A 16,668-nucleotide genomic window follows, 5' to 3' on the forward strand; every position below is an offset into this window, starting at 1 on the left:
CTATGTTATCGGCAATGATGCCCATCTACTGACATAGGAAACTCGTGACAGCGCAATTAGTTATATGAGAAAACAGATTGGCCCCAAAAAAAATATAAGAGGCAAAGGGAATATTGCCTCTGGTGAGGTTAGAATGAAATGTACAGTCGTGAGAAATGGTCAAATGTGGATATGAGCAATGAAAAAAAGGGCTCGCAAATGAGGGCCCCACGATGAACCAAGACGAAGGCAAGCTGTGCGAGAAATGGGAATATGAAAAGCTAGACATGTAAAAGGTATCTTCGGGTCGAAATGGAAACGCCGCCAGATTCTGAAATGCCATGCACGAGAGGAACCTTGGAACAGAATGGAAGGGAGACGCAAGACGGATATGACGCTATGCGAGCCGGTATGCATGGAAATCAAATAAACTCCTCTGGGGTCATCGGGTCGTATCAAGGGGTGGTATGGCACCAGTGCCGGTGATATACCCACGCGGATTTCTGGCAGTCTTTGCTGCAATATTTGGTGCGACGGCAACGCCGACACTTGGCGAACTGACGCTGGAACTCTTCCCACTTGCCGCACTTGTAATAGGCGCATTGGCGGATGCCACCTCTCGCCTCATCCTTACGGCAGAGGTTTCTCATGACCACGCACGCCCAGTATTGCATGTCCTTGGAGTGATGTCGGACAGTAAACTTCTCCACCAGGGGGAAGATGTTGACATCGTCAGGAAGCAAGTACTCGTCTTCCTCCTCGGCCATATCAATTGGCGAAGAGGGGTCGGCATTCTCATCCAAAAGATGGAGTTCGCGATCAATCTTCAACTTGGGTACAAGGTGGGACGACTGGAAGTATGATCGGAGGTTGCAGTATTTGGAGACATATGCCAGTAGCTGAAGGGACATCAGGACATCCTCATCACGAGGCATGGTTGTCAAGACACCTTGGGCTGCGGGAGCATTGCGGTCGCGAAGGTACAAAGCGTAGGGGCTAGGAGCGAGAGTAGGAGAATTAGGATTGTTGGTGGCTTGTGCAGGAGAGAGACCCAGTCCGCCATTGGCCTGTGTGTTGCCATTGTTAATGATGCTGCCGTCGACAGTTGAACGATGAGTGATGTTGAAAGTCTCCACCTCTGGGCCGCCCTCTTCAGAGGGATCAGTGACGGTCAGATCATGAGCGGTAGAGACATCATCGAGCATCGTGTTTTCCCGCTCGTTAACACTGTCAAGTTCCATCCGGCTCGGGAGTCCAACAATGGTTTCGGCGGGCTGTCCCATGGCGCTATCATCGCCCATAGTCAAATCTTCGCCGTTGGCATCATCTGACTCGCCGGACGCCGACTGCTGCTGTCGGATGGAAGGACGTTGTCGGGCGGCGATTGTTTGGGGAAGGCTGCGAGGTTGTGAGTGGAGGGGGCCACTTGGGGTGGTCGGAGAGTCGGGTTGCGAAACGATCCCGGTCTGCAAACCGGGAAGCATGCTAGGAAGACGTTCGGCATCACGGACAGGACGTAATCCAAATCCATCTGTGGTATCCATCGAGGGAACAGCCGTGGCAAGAGGTTGCATTGACCGCAGACGAATGTTAGCACGTGGGAACCGCCCATCGTTGAGCCGGTGATTATGGGCTTCTTGGCCAAATGTACTACGCTCCGGGGGGGATGTCATAGGGACACGAGGAGGAGATGTGATATCCATGGCATCGGAGTCGTTGGGCTGGCTGTCTTGGTAAAAGGGCCGGGGGATTTCGATACTCGGCGGAGGGGCTTGTCGGCGTGGCTGGTGTGACTCGATCTGTGGGTGTGACTCGGTCTGGGTATCTGCATCCATAGGGGTGGGAGTGGAGACATCTCGGCTGGTGGTGGGCTTTGACCTGGAAGACGCCTGCCGCTCGGAATCGGGATCGTTGCGCGACCGAACCTTATCCACTACTTTGATGTAGTTGTTCAGAATGGTGGCAATGACGGGAACCATATCGGCTTCCACCACTCTGGTCCTCACACCCTCAGAGCCCCGCACGCCGATGTTGACAACACATTGGAAGGCGAGGCTCCATTTCCACATTTCCATCAAATCCTTGCTCCGACCTTCTTTGAGAATGCATACCAGTCGCTCGATGCCGCCATCGACGGTGAGAATATCTCGAATCCGGGCGGACGAAGTTGTGAGGTATGCAAGATGGTTGAGAGAGTTGATGAGCGGTAGAGTCGATGTGCAATCAAGGGCACGGCGGTCATAGAGGGTGGTGGTGATGTTGACCGAGGCCTTATTCACATTGGGGATGCTAAAATTGACTTCCCGCATGATGAATGAACCACAACGGGGATGTGACGAAAGAGCGAGAGGATTAAATGTAGTATCGATCGATGCAAGATGGCCAAAAATGGATCAAATTCGAAAAAAAGATGGGCCTTTTAACGATATGGAATTCCCAGATAGGATGATGCCCACTGCGGATCAGGAACTCGCGCTGAGAGGAATCAATCCAAAGACATCAGGTCAATGAAGTGGTGATGGGTTAGATGAAATACCCAATGACCAGAAGGGGCGAAAGGGTCAAGACTCAGTGGCTGAGGCTAAGGAACGGGGAAGTGGGGGGGGAAATGAAAGAGAGACCAAATGCAAGATGCAATGAGACGATAGATGCGTCTACGTATTTCGATAGAGATGGGGGATGTGGAGGGGGAAGAAGAGAAAAGAGGAAGTTTGCGAAGGCAAAAGCGGAGAGCGTCAGGTGCCTCCTTAATATTACCAAATATGGGTTTCGCTGTACCCGATGTATTTTGGCGCCTGGGAATTACCTTTGCCACTTTCCCTTTTATTTATAGGATTTGTACTATTATTTCTTTGTCTGAAAATTTTGTCTTGTTTTTTTTTTACATCTACATCTACATCTACATCAGCATATGTATACATTGCATATCTTTGTCGAATAATCAGTTGGGTACCGACCTCGGGGTGTTGCCACTTGATAAAAAATTACTCCTTCACATACCATTACCTTGCCACATCGGTTCATTTCTGTCAGATCGAAATATGTATGTTGTACATTGTATGCCTTGAGACGATTTACCAAATTCATTGGGTTTATGCCGCCTAATATGACAGACAGCACCACAAGCGGAGCTGTAGATCAGCAATGACCATCACAATCCACTAATGACTCAGATGAACTATTTGTATAGCTTCGGCCTTTTGTCCTGACCAGAAGAAGTTGGGTCCGAATTCCCCACAGATAAGAGTGGCCGTTTATAATTACTGTCCCTAGAATTCTCAGTGTGATGGATCGACACCAGAAATGAGTTGCGTGACATCTAAATTCTGTTGAAGTCAAGAGCCTAAAACGACTCAATGACCAGATCTCAAGATCAAAGAAAAAATCTAAATGTTATTATATGCTGAAGTTGACCATTGCACATCTCTCCGAAGGATAACATACATTCCGTCACTATTGATCAATATAGATGAACCATTTTAAATAGTCCAAACAGGTCTCGTGGAAACGGCCCGTGAAACAGAATCTTGAAAATATTCCGTCTGGCCTGGACCTTCTAACCCCTGATGGCTACACCTATAATGTACTGTAATATTGGTGAAGCGAAGTGTTTCCCCCACCTTTCTGATACTCCTTGACGCCGTTTCATCGGCCCTGAACAGGGTAGTTTATTTTGAGAAGTTTAAACTTAGCAACAAACAATTGCCAGCAACTTGCCGAGGACCAATCGAATGTCCCCGCAATGATAACATTTTAGCCCCCAAAGGCCTCCATCACATCTTGACAGGGTTTACACGCGCTTGCAACTCTGTGGCGCACAGACAGAGAGCTAAGATTAGAACACCTGCGAACTGCCGGGAGTCAATATCCGCCTGTCTGCACCTCGAACTCTTTGTGGGGTTTTAGTTTGTTCGTTTCATTTCATCATAAAAGTAGGGCCCTAAGGAAACTAGTAAGCAATGGTGGCTACATCGGTTAGGGAAGAGTAATACATTGTACAAAGTAGACCCCTGTTCAAGATCACTAATCCCAGCCCCCGCTAGACTATAACATAATTCGGTTCTAACGGTCTTCAACATTTAGTGCCGAACCCCATTGGCAAATTCAGGATCACAATTGTATTCAATGTTTAGTCCTCGGGCCACAACCGGCAGGGGTCTTGGAAGGATCGACTTGATAAAGGTGCTTGTGTGCCCTATGGGATTTCTTTCAGTACTAGCGAGGTCCACTTATGTCTTATGCATACTCAGTACATTCATCTTCGTTATGACCGTCTTGATTATAGGAATGGGTCAGCTCAGTTCATTGTATATGGCCCCTTTGCTATAAACAAGCCGAATTTAATTGCCCAAGTATAGCGAGGTATAAATGGCATTCTCCCTATGGTATAGCAAGAAATGATCATGCGATGGATTCCCGGAGAAATTCCATTGGATTGTATTAGCTTTCAATTTTCCCCCTGGGATACAATGCACTACCCGGAGTCTTTTGTAACATGTCTTCCAACATCCGTTGATATGCAAATTTCTTATTTCATAGCTGGCGAGTACAACAACCTTTTGAGACATTGTTTTACTAGGCCACCGGTACACTTTCGTGTAAACGAGGTAAAAACTGCGAGTTGAACCGGTTTCCACAGCCCACTGACACTGACAACGTGCCCTTTGAAACCTATACATACCCGTGATACATCGACTTCCGATCACCTGTTTGAGTAACCAGAGAGACGCCATCTACCCAGGAGTATACTTAAGCGATGAATAATGCACGTGATATTGACATACATTATTTCCTTAAGAAGAAAGAGCCAGAACTTGGTAGCCTTCTATGTGCTACGGGCCTGAAGCTGGTCGTCAGCAAAGACCCGTGGGTAACCATCTCGGAATCGTTTCCGAGATAAGCTCCATCATATCGTCCTCGAATCGGAAAATTTAGTGCAAGGATCTGGGTGCATCTTGTGATATAGCGCAATCTATAACTGGTTCTGCTTGAGTTGTGCTGGGGCTCATCCCTGAAGCTGAGGGCGTGGGAATAGTGACACGTATATTGGCGATCTTTGCTTTCTTTATCCATGAGTGGCTTCATTATGCACAATGCTGTATAGTTTTCAAATTTCCAAAGCTTCTCGCCGAGAATATGCGTGTCATATCAACAGCATACGATAAGATCTGTTTCAGACTCCAATGCTTGTAAAAATCATTACTCAAATAATCTATTAGAGTTTGGTCTCTCAATCATCTCGGTGTTGGCGAGTGCTTTGCAGTCCCGAGCTGAGACGAGTTCACTCTTTTGACCGGGGGTTTGGATCATGACTGTACGTACAGAATAACCCATGCCAGGCCGACAGACAATCATGGCTTTAAGACCAATGGATTTTTACCAAGAGAGGGGGCTCGGGATCCCACGATACTGGCTCGGTTGCCTATTTGTGGTCTAATATACATATGTACATTGTAAGAACGGAGTAATCTCATTGCAAATCTCCGATGAGCATCTGCATGACAGACGCCATATTGAAGATCCCGAGTGGAGATCTTGGCACCTGTTCAAGTATCGCTTGGAAGTGTACGGAGCACAGAGTAGAGAAAATAGACACTGACAAGGACATCTTGCCCTTATACATGTATACAAGGTAAATATCAAACGTATTTCCAACGACCACTGAGCGAAAAACTCATATGGAGCCGATTTTTCCGAAAAGGAGTCTGTAACATCGCAAATAATGATCGTCGAGATGAACAGTAAAAGAAACTAAAGATTACCGGAATAAAAAAGGGGCCCAGGCCGCACAATCGATTGTTCGGCGGAGACGACTGAAATGCCGGATTGTTCAGCGGAAAAAAAGCGACCCCTGCTCTTTTATTTCATTTATATGAAATGCAATTACCAATGTGCGGGAAACGGTTGGATCCGCTAGAACGGTGCGATGAAGCCGAAGCACACTCTGGGGTAGGGTTAATGCAGTATGTGTACTCCGTTGTCTCACTTATTGACGCCATCTGTACATATTTCCAGATTAATATGCAATGTGCATCCTCAGTACGAAGTAGAGTGATTTGGATCGCTTCAATAGCCAATAGCTAATATTCGACCAAGACAATGGGTCAGCCACAGGGCCGTGCACTACGAACCAGGTTTGAAGCTTGGACCTGGAGTAGTTAGACTGCTTCATAGATTGGGAGTTTGGGGTCGAAATGTATCAATTCCAAATAATTTGGACACATGGACTATATAGTATCTTCTGCATAGGGGTCTAACAAAGAATTACTCTTATACCCGGAAGTGGTCATGCAGGATCCAATCTCCGTTAGCTTCCTAAAAATTACCTGCAAACTGAAAAGGGGGGACGCAAGGGAGTCAATTTAGCTCGTGAAGAATGCATGTTGTACGGCAGTTGATATGTCAGAGCCATAACAGATTCTCAAGAGCCGCGGGCGGTTAAATCTCAATACTTCAGTAACCCAGGTTTGCCGCTGGATTTTCTGTGTCTTTATTCAAGTCTTGGGGAGGCTAGTGGTCTTAGCAGCCAGCCGATCCTCAACGCCACAAATTCCTTTCTCCTGAGATCAAGGTGGTAAATTTTTAGGCAGTTATGAGTACTCCGTACTCCATACGGAGTAAAGAGATACCTAGACATGTGCATGTCAGCTTTAGTTCAAATATCAACAAAAGAAAAGAGACCGGCATCAGGTACCCGGGGAAAAGTATGTATTATAGAACAGAATATGGAAACAAAGAAGAATTGAAATTGACGATGTATAAGGAGTATGGAGTATATATGTAACAAATTTCTTTCATTGCAATACAAAAAAAAAAAAAACCAAGTACTTGTGATGGCATACGAATTGATCACAAATCGAGGTACCCCTTCCTCATTTGCTGATTACCACTAGTAATATGCTGACCTCCCTCGCTCGGCCCGGGGGTCACCCCCTGTTCCTCTCTCCCTCTCTCACCTCTCTGGTTCCTTTTGATCCCGTTGGCTCTTTTCCCCCTCCCTTTTCTCTTTAGTCTCTTTACCCGTATTATGATCCAAGCCTGAGGCGTTTTAACTCGGTTCCGCCTTTCGATTCTCTCCTTTGCTTCCCCCCTCTCTACCTATTCCCTCTGCCAATCTTTCCGATTGTTTTTCTCCGGGGTATCGTTTCGATAAAATGGCCGATATGAGCGGTGAACAGATGCAGGCCAAGATCACTGCGGCCAGGCGCGAAGCTGAGGGTTTGAAGGATAAGATTAAGCGCAGAAAGGATGAGCTGGCCGATACCTCCCGTGCGACTCCCCATTGTTACGTTTCGAGGGCCTCCCTCTCTCCCAGGCTGTTATCAGATGCATTCTGGGAGATTTGATTCAATGTACTGACTTTTCCCCCTCTCTAGTCCGTCAAGTCGCGCAGAACCAGACTGATGCCCTACCACGAATTGGAATGAAGCCCCGACGCACCCTGAAAGGTCACCTCGCTAAGATTTATGCTATGCACTGGTCCACCGATCGGCGCCATCTCGTTTCGGCTTCACAGGACGGAAAGCTCATCATCTGGGATGCCTACACCACAAACAAGGTCCATGCGATTCCCTTGCGCTCGTCCTGGGTCATGACCTGTGCCTATGCCCCGAGCGGAAACTACGTGGCTTGCGGTGGTCTCGACAATATTTGTTCGATTTATAACCTGTCTTCACGTGAAGGCCCGACTCGTGTCGCGCGCGAGCTCTCCGGACACTCGGGATATCTCTCCTGCTGTCGCTTCATCAACGACCGCCGTATCATTACCTCGTCCGGCGATATGACCTGTATGCTGTGGGATATCGAGTCTGGAACCAAGGTCACCGAGTTCGCCGACCACCTGGGTGATGTGATGTCCATCAGCATCAACCCAACCAACCAGAACATCTTCGTTTCCGGTGCATGCGACGCATTCGCCAAGTTGTGGGATATCCGTACCGGAAAGTCCGTCCAGACATTCGCTGGCCACGAGTCCGATATCAATGCCGTTCAGTTCTTCCCCGACGGCAATGCCTTCGGTACTGGTTCCGACGACACTTCCTGCCGTCTGTTCGATATCCGTGCCGATCGCGAGCTTAACACCTACCAGGTAATCATCTCTTACTCGAGACACTGATCTGATTGACGAAAACTGACATTTGAATTTCCTCCAGAGCGACCAAGTTCTGTGCGGTATCACTTCCGTTGCGTTCTCAGTCTCCGGTCGGTTATTGTTCGCAGGTTACGATGATTTCGAGTGCAAGGTACGAGCCTTTTTTCTTCTTCTATCAATGGGACTAAATGCTAATTCATCATCTAGGTATGGGACGTTCTGCGTGGCGACAAGGTGGGTTCTTTGAGCGGCCACGAGAACCGCGTCAGCTGTCTCGGCGTCAGCAACGATGGCATTAGTCTGTGCACTGGATCTTGGGATTCCCTTGTAAGTTTTCCTGCAATTCATCCAACTGCATCTACTAACCTCTGTTCTTCTTTCATACAGCTCAAGGTCTGGGCCTGGTAAACCAACAAAAACAAAACGCAAGATACCCCGTGTCAATCATTCTGCAATGCTCTTCTTCGAAATTTTTAGGCTCGATGGTTCGAATCTCCGCCATTGTCCGATAATAATCAATTACCGGTGAATCCCTTGGGTTCTCACGATAATATACTACCCGCGGCGCAGACATCGTCGTCGCATGCGATACGGAAGGTGATGGAGGTGGATGTGAGCGCTACGGGATGCTATCCCGGCGAACAAACGATAGCGATGAACACAATACTTGTTTGGACATGACGAGAGCGTGACGAGTTCCTGGGTTGTCGGTGGATGTACAGTGACTGCGGCCATCAGAAGGAAATGCTGGAATGAGTCGATCCATCTGGCAATTCCTCCGTCTCCCTTTTCTCTTGTTCCTTGATTTCCCCTTTGATTTCTCGATGACGCCCTTTCCCCTTCTTTTTTTTTTTTTTTTTAATTTCTTTATCCCCCCTTCAGTTTACCATTTCTTCTGGACTACCTCCGCATTGGTCTCGACATGTGTTTTGTTGGCGAAGGCAAAAAGGAGGACCTGGTCGCCGGATTCTGGCCAGGCTTTCTTTCGCCGACTTACCTCTGCGTTGCCTTATTCTTTTCTCCAATTTCCCCTTTCTACTCTCCTATCCCCCCCCCCCTTATTTGTGTCTCCTCTAAAGAAAGAGTCTGTTGTACTTACTGTCTTTGCGTTAGAATCTCTTGCTCTGGGATTCTTTGGTGTCGGATTTTGATAATGTTTCGAGCAGCTCCAATTTCCATTTGTGAACTTTTTTTTTCATCGATTCTCCATTTCCGCACCTGAGGACGATAGCATCGGGCAATTTTGCTTTTTGCTCCTCTTTGCAATGTAAGCGTGGCGAGCATCAGACATAGGACATGCATACACGGTCTTGAACCTCGGTCCAATTGTAGGGTAGAACGTGCCTCCCAGATCATTGAGAAAATAGTTTCCAGGTAATCAGTTGGGATGATGGCCCGAGGAGCAGGTAGTAGTACACATACATTCCAATTTTCGGCTCCACGCTCCCAACCCCATACAACCCACGCCTGTCCCTTATGTTAGGCTACCGACAGCCATGAATAGTGGCCAGGAGTATGTCACGCATGTCCACATGCCAGGCCGAACTAGTCGCCTCATTCTCACTGCGGTGAACATTCATGGATGCCTAAGACGTAGCTGGCCATGGGATCAGCCCCGATATTTGATATGAAACAAGGGAATAAGAACCCACTGATCCTGGATATAAGACAATAATTGAAGTAGAAAATTGTCGGAGGGCTGACTCATAGAGTTTACTTGAGATAAGAATATGAACAGGATCGGCCCTGTGGCTATCCTTATAATAAGCATACACGCTACCCGTGGACTTGCCGAGACAGGTTCACGATCCTTACATCTCAAACCAAACTGGGAATACGAGAATACTTCTAGAAATAGAACATCGAAACACCTAGGCCAGAAATCTCCCGTGGAGACTTAGGATCTACATAATAGAATGGGGCTGAGTATGCACATACCTTAGAGTAGGTATTTCGCCGTCGGCACGAGGCACTAGGGGAAATGCTAGGTTTGCTTTTTTTTGTAGACTTGAGGTCTGAGACGACATTTGATATCCCATGGAGACACGCCTTAGAAGGTTCTAGAAAGGACAGGGGTCAATTTGATCTCAAAAGCTAAGTATAGGAACAATATACAATATAGCAGTGTAGATATTAAAGAAACTAAGAATGACAGATGGGTTCCTTGGTGGATCCCAAACATGAAACAGAAAAAGGGGGCGGCCCCAGGGTCGTTTCATAACTTCCATGACTTCCATTCCATCGTTCACGACGATCTCTACCAACCTCAGCCTTCTCTCCGTTTCAACATCAGGGGCCAACCTTCGAGCCTATCCTTGATCCTTGTCAAACCCGAAACATACCGAACAAGATCTCCCAACTTAAATTCCCTACCTAAAACCACGCCTTTTCCTTCAATATGTCCGCCCAAGAAGAATTCAACCAGTTGGTGAACAGTAACCGTTCACAATTCACCTCCCACCCAGAAGACAACGACTCAGACCCTCACTTCTCTGACGACGAACCCGAATCCTCCCGCATCCGCTCCCGCCAAACAGTCGACTCCTCAGACGAAGAAGCAGACGACATGGTCTCCTCCCGCACCCCAAACTACCATATCCCCAACACCGTCTACGAAGCCAACACAGGCCCCAAGGGCGTCATCGCAGACGCTCAAGCCTTCGAGCGCGCTCGCAAGAAGTCCTTCCGTCGTACCCTCCTCAGCGCTGCGGGGCTCGACTCCAACAGTGCCTCTTACAGCTCGTCCACTCGCGATGACGTGCCCCTCGCAGGCGGTGACCAGTCCTCTGCTAGTGAAGACGACGACGAGGCCCGCTTTATGAGCAAGTGGCGCCAGTCGCGCATCCACGAGCTTCAGGATCGGAATAGTCGTCGGCCCAGTCCGCGGGGTAGACGGTTTGGATCGGTTCAGACTGTTGATGCGGTGGGGTATCTCGATGCTATTGAGAAGGTGACTTCTGATACCGTTGTTGTTGTCTGTATCTATGATCACGAGGTATGTGTGCAGTTGTCTCGGGGATATCATTATAAGTGCGGGGTTGGTGCTAATTTGTTCTTAGTGTGATGGCAGCGCTATAGTCGAGGAATGTCTCGTCACTATCGCTCGCAGACAACCTACTATCCGCTTCGTGAAGATGCACCAGGATATCGCGGAGATGGATCACATCAAGGCTCCAGCTCTGTTGGCATACCGTGGCGGCGATGTCTTTGCTACCATCATCGATGTCCTACACAACATTCCTCGTGGCCGTAGCTGCAGTGCTGACAGTCTTGAGGACTTGTTGAAGATGTGCGTATTCCTAAGCTCTTATTTATTTCCTATTGAAACGTATACTAATCAACCATTACAGGAACCGTGTGCTATGATCTTTTCTTTGCTATTATGTTTTCAGCGTCCACATTTACTGGCATAGCAGCAAAGCGTCTTGGTTGTTCCCTCGTGATCTCTTTTGCATGACTTGACTTGTCTTTTCTTTTACCCAAACACTCTCTACCCACATCTCTCTTTGTCTCCGATCTCTTTAACGATGGATGCATTATCTGCGCCATCTGCGCCAAAAAAAAAGAACATATCTTGAAACGGCGTTGGTCACTAGAACGGGGTGTATGGCTCGATGGTCTGGTTACTATCTTGCCGTGTCTCATTGGACACATTGCATTTCTCTTCTCTCCTTGTCTGATTATGTCCCTACTATTTCTAGCCCGGCGGGGGCCGGGCTCGATGTTGATTTACTCAAGATATCCCATACTGTTATTACTGTTACTATATCTTCTCTCTCTGGTAGTCTTCCTAGACTAAACTAAGTCCACTTGATTCTTTTTCCTTATAAATGGCAAGAGACAATATTGTCGAGCATACTATGTAGGGTTCCGTATGGTCACCTGTTACAATAACCCCGAGAGTTAAAAAAAAAAGGCAAGAGCAAAGGACCGTCCATTTTGGGAAGGTACGTGGGAGGTGACCATATAAAAAGCCTCCCCCCCCCCCCCCATCTTTCCTCTTCTCTTCTTCTCTTCTTCCTCTCTCCATCCCTCCACCCCCATCTCTCCGTAGCCCACCTGAGATCGCGCAGAGGGTCGTGCATCACCTATACACCTGAGATCTCAACATTACCAGTTGCTGAGGTCTTCGCAGGTTTTCGCGCAAATCAAATTGGGAGTTCTCGTGGATGTTCTTTGACAAAGTCGTGAGCTGAGCCTTGTGGGCTCGTAGCCATTTGACAGGTCCCACGGAATACATGGGGGGTTGTTTAATCACATCCTCTTTAATCGTAGAGCTACATAGTTACATGTATGTACCTAGGTATTCACCCAATACACTTCAACTTTCACATGTAGCTTCGGGTAACTCCATGTCTCGACTAGAGTCTTATGTTTGACCTGTATGTGAATTGGAAGATACTAGTCAAGGAAACTGGAATACAGACATCCATAGTCCTAGTCTCACATGCAAGAGTATCAAGAGTATCCGCCAAGTGCAACTGAGTTTCGAATTAGTATAAGATCCATAGTATCCCGTGCAAAACATCTCAAGGAACTCATTTACTGAGTTCTCGAATCCACCCGTCTTGCTCTCGAGATGGGTGAAAAGTACCAAGTCCATCCCATCATACCAAGAGAGAGCAATACTCGCATTTTACAACGAAGCGCGGAAGAAAAACAAGACAAAGAAAAAAGAGCCATCCAATTTCCTTCGGTAGTCCACTAACTCCCCGTGTCAAAGACAGAAAAAAACATGATATCGAAGTAACTAGACGTATGGTCGGGGTGACCGAGGATACGTAGTAGAGAAAGAAGCGACGAAGACTCGATAAATGAGAAGAAATGAAGAAGAAAACAGAATAAACACTCCCACGCCCGGTTTTCTCCTCCTCCGCTCGCTCGCTTGTCCTTTACAGAGCTCCGCGGTCCGCCGTGAAATCCCAGAGCATTTTGATCAACGCGTCAGGGAGCGTGTACAAGTCCACGTGGAATTCTCCGACTATATAAATGAAAGAGGAGGGTTAGTGTTTTGTTCGGAGTAAACGTCAAGTAAGCAGAGGAAGAATATGGATTTCTTTTCTCTGGTATACCCGAGGTCGAGGACAGATAAACTTACGCTCAACATCGTTCTTTGTGTATGAGTCCGGCGCCTTGTGGTCATGAACCATCTGCACAACCTGCAGGAGGTCGTCTTCGTTCAGTTTCTGGAGCCCATCGGCAAGCTTGTCCATGTCGACCTTGAGAGCGTGTCAGTTCCTGCTAATCCCAAACCCATATCACAGAAACAAACTCACATTCTTATCTGTGCGCTTCTTCTTCTTGGCGCTCTCTTCGCCACCAGCAGGACGCTTGTGCTTGATACCATTCTCGTCACCGGGGACGGGACCGGACTCGCGTAGCGCGGCCATCAAAGCAGGCTTGGGGTTCTTGAAGGTCTGCACGGGCAACAAAACGCGCCATTGATCAGGACATTATACTTTCTCTCGGGGGATTTCAACAACTCACGAGCACATGCTTAGATTCATAACGGGTCTGGGCAAAGTTCAAGTCATGTTGAATGGTGTAGGACTTGTCAGCAGTGAGCTCGATAGACATATCGAATTCACCCCATCCTTCCTCCTGAATGCGGAACGGCGGTTGCTTGAAGACTATTTGAAGCGGAATTATCCTATGTTAGCCTGCGATCTGAAAACCATTCCCAGCGATCAAATCTTGCCATGGGCTTCTGAATCGACAGATAGCTCATGCCCGCCAAGACCAAATCACAAAAAGGCAACTAATAGGGACCAAAACATACCCTGCGTAGCGCGTTCACCGAAACTGGGGTGCAGGTGGTAGGTGACCTTGTCGAAGATGTTCGCTGGGACCAAGGCGCCCTTCTCGTTCACGAGCCAGACCTCGATATGCCAAGATCGCTGCGGGAAGCCCTCAACCTCCGATGGCTTATCTCTGTAGTGCAGAAAGAACTCAAGTCAGCCAATGCGTCTAATATAGCGCGTGTTGTGTGTATAGGTAGGGGTGGGTGTGTGTGGAGGGTTTGAAGAGAAGCGTGGTATGTGAAGCTGCGTCCGTCTTGATCCTTGAGCGCATTACCGCTCCTCGAATCCTGCAATCCACAGGACCGAGGTGGCGATAGCGTTGCAAAGATATTGTGGGAGACAGTAGCTCCAGGCGCTGTTCTCAGAGCGGAGTTTGCGAAGGGAGGGGAGGTGGAGGTAGAGGGAGGCGCATACATAATGTTCTGCTCGGTAATGAGACGGACAGTGCGTTTGACCTATTGAGGAGGAGTGTCAGTGTATGCGAGCTTTAATTGTGCTGGAAACGGAGAAAAGACCAGGTTTGGGCTCGACAAACCCAGTCTTAGACCGTGGATGCAAGTTCGCGGTGATTGGGGGGTTAGTATACTCACATCAGGCATGATTATTTTATTGGCGACTTCTGGTCGTCACTGGAGGGAATCGTGAGGTTCTAAGGTTTTGAGGCCGAAAGGGGACGTTGACGTGCGGAGAGGTGGGCGTCTCGGAGACAAGTTTGCGCGGTCTATCGGAGTGAGCAATGAGCATGAGAAATCATAACTTGGACAATACCTCAATGTAAGGCAACAGGAACTGTTATATAGTGTTGTTCTTTTGATTTTGAGGCAATTGATGAAGCGGTGAATTTAAGCTGAAGGAAGTGGGAGAGAGAGAGTCTTGGACTATCCCAGGGCTGCTCACTATGTTCAACTTGACCTCGACAGTCCCTCACTTTCTAACTGATTTACCTTAACATATAATAAATAAACTTGAGATCATTGGGATCAAATGGATATAGCTATAAACAAATTTACTTTACAGTCCTAGCTTTGTGTCTGTCTACCTTAGAGATCTGCCATCGTATCGTATCGTGTCTTTGAGAAGTGAAAGCAAAATGTAAAAAGGGAATTTTTCTTATTCTTCGATTTTAAGATTGTACAATTTTTGTATTATTTTTTGACATACATTTGATTTTTAGGCATACTCATCATTACTGTCTTTTTTTTTCCTTCAGATATCTTCAGGGTATGGGGTGATGTGCAGGTATATTCGATGGGGAAATGTCTATCTACTTCCGAGCAACCACCGACGTTAGGGAACTGCCCTCCATTTCGTAGACTGCATGGCTCGCAATAGCTATGTGAGGAGCATCTTCATAACTGCTGCCTCGCTCGTCGCGTCGTAGGGGATGGGGTAGGAATGGGATGAATTGAGGGGTGATGGTTGGGTAGAACGGTGTGAAAGGGGCGAAATTGGGGTGGTTTTCAAGAGCAAGCTCCGGGACGATGGACCCAAATGCCTTGGAATGCCAAGTACACGATGGTTTGGTATCCTCATCCTCAAAGAGTCGGCAAGACGAGAGAAAAAAAGAGTTGTTTACTCTTCAGCGTTGAAGAGCTTCTCGTTCTCAACCTGGGCGGTCTCGAAAGCATCCTTGAAGGCGTTGGCGTCTACAACCGTGGTTAGTGAAAGTTCAACATCAAGTTGGGATAGAAACCACTCACTCTCGCTGTTGGCGAAACGGATGGCCAGGGTCTGAGCCTCGGGCTCGCCCTCGGAGACATCGGCGGCGGCGTTCCAGACCCAGCTGCGGTCACTGCCGACGTTGGCGCTGAGCTTCATGTCGGGGACAACTAGAAATCCATATTAGCACTGTAACTTCTTCAGAAGTTATGACCGAGCAATCTCACTGTAGTGGTTGGCGCAGACCTTGAGGGTCTTATCACGGCGCATGACGAGGCGGGTCTTCTGGTTCTCCTTGTGCTTCAACAGGCGGACGTCACCGGTACCACGCTCCTTCCACTCCTTGGACTCGCGGTCGAACTTGAAGAGCTTGGCGCGCATCTTGAAGGACTGCTCCTCAAGCTCCTCGTTGGTCTTGGTCTCAACCTTCTCAGTCAGGCGAATCACAGGCTCGAAGTGGACATCGGCGGACTCCTCGACTTCATCCTGCATTGAAATATCATGGTTAGTATATGCGCTGAGATAAAATAGTCACGAACACTGGCATAGTATGACTTGGTTGCGACGACCCCACTATCTGGCGAAAGGGGCACAAGACCCCCGCTCCCATTATGTACGTGTCCAACAAACGTCTATGCAACCAGCATCGGATGTATCAAACTCACCTCATCATTGGTCTTCTGGGCCTTGGAAGAACCGGAGGGCTCATCAGTAGGCTCCTCAGCCTCCTCCTTCTTCTCCTTCTTAGGACCGCCACCGAACATGGAGAACATGCTGTCGGAGGTCTTCACGGCAGCATCCTTGGCAGTGTCGACAGCCTTCTCGGCGGTCTCAGTAGCAGTCTCAGTGACGGTCTCAGTGGTAGACTTCTCACCCTCGCCGGTGGCGGGGGTCTCCTCAGGCTTGGCCTCGGAGGCAGAGATGGCGGGGTCGGGCTTGGTTTCAGTGATGTCGGACATGATGATGAGGGGTTCAAGAGGATCGGTTTAAATGTTTAAACAGAGAGATGGCAGAGATCCACAGGAGATATGGGATTTCAGTAAGAGATAGTGTTTGTTGATCAGAGAAAGCGATGAGGGGGGAAAAATTAATACTTAGTTTGGGTCCCATGCTCGGCAGAATCCGCCACCGCTCTCG

The 16,668-nt window shown here is 48.1% G+C and overlaps 5 protein-coding genes across 5 annotated transcripts; 2 read left to right on the top strand and 3 right to left on the bottom strand.

The window, feature by feature from the left end:
• Nucleotides 1-434: 434 nt before the first annotated feature.
• On the bottom strand, nucleotides 435-2,288 carry samB (MYND-type zinc finger protein MUB1; the record flags this gene model as incomplete). Its single annotated transcript, XM_057231953.1, has 1 exon — nucleotides 435-2,288. The coding sequence occupies one exon, from the start codon at nucleotides 2,286-2,288 to the stop codon at nucleotides 435-437; it is 1,854 nt and encodes a 617-aa protein (XP_057083718.1).
• Nucleotides 2,289-7,133: 4,845 nt separating this feature from the next.
• N7447_007692 (WD40 repeat domain-containing protein) lies at nucleotides 7,134-8,479 on the top strand (the record flags this gene model as incomplete). Its single annotated transcript, XM_057231954.1, has 5 exons — nucleotides 7,134-7,248; nucleotides 7,356-8,068; nucleotides 8,133-8,222; nucleotides 8,279-8,398; nucleotides 8,459-8,479. 5 exons carry the CDS (start codon nucleotides 7,134-7,136, stop codon nucleotides 8,477-8,479), a joined length of 1,059 nt encoding a protein of 352 aa, XP_057083719.1.
• A 1,990-nt stretch (nucleotides 8,480-10,469) lies between these two features.
• Nucleotides 10,470-11,437, top strand: N7447_007693 (phosducin family protein; the record flags this gene model as incomplete). The annotated part of the gene is made up of 3 exons (XM_057231955.1): nucleotides 10,470-11,066; nucleotides 11,131-11,360; nucleotides 11,422-11,437. 3 exons carry the CDS (start codon nucleotides 10,470-10,472, stop codon nucleotides 11,435-11,437), a joined length of 843 nt encoding a protein of 280 aa, XP_057083720.1.
• Nucleotides 11,438-12,963: 1,526 nt separating this feature from the next.
• N7447_007694 (putative transcription initiation factor subunit (TAF30)) lies at nucleotides 12,964-14,471 on the bottom strand (the record flags this gene model as incomplete). Its single annotated transcript, XM_057231956.1, has 7 exons — nucleotides 12,964-13,052; nucleotides 13,170-13,290; nucleotides 13,348-13,488; nucleotides 13,559-13,701; nucleotides 13,851-14,002; nucleotides 14,287-14,327; nucleotides 14,463-14,471. The coding sequence occupies 7 exons, from the start codon at nucleotides 14,469-14,471 to the stop codon at nucleotides 12,964-12,966; spliced, it is 696 nt and encodes a 231-aa protein (XP_057083721.1).
• Nucleotides 14,472-15,444: 973 nt separating this feature from the next.
• On the bottom strand, nucleotides 15,445-16,490 carry N7447_007695 (Ran GTPase-binding protein YRB1; the record flags this gene model as incomplete). The annotated part of the gene is made up of 4 exons (XM_057231957.1): nucleotides 15,445-15,518; nucleotides 15,573-15,701; nucleotides 15,759-16,017; nucleotides 16,197-16,490. The coding sequence occupies 4 exons, from the start codon at nucleotides 16,488-16,490 to the stop codon at nucleotides 15,445-15,447; spliced, it is 756 nt and encodes a 251-aa protein (XP_057083722.1).
• Between the last annotated feature and the right edge of the window lie 178 nt (nucleotides 16,491-16,668).

This window comes from Penicillium robsamsonii, assembly GCF_028829455.1.
Source record: "Penicillium robsamsonii strain IBT 29466 chromosome Unknown utg000004l_segment0_segment0, whole genome shotgun sequence".
Classification (NCBI taxonomy): Eukaryota; Fungi; Ascomycota; class Eurotiomycetes; order Eurotiales; family Aspergillaceae; genus Penicillium; species Penicillium robsamsonii.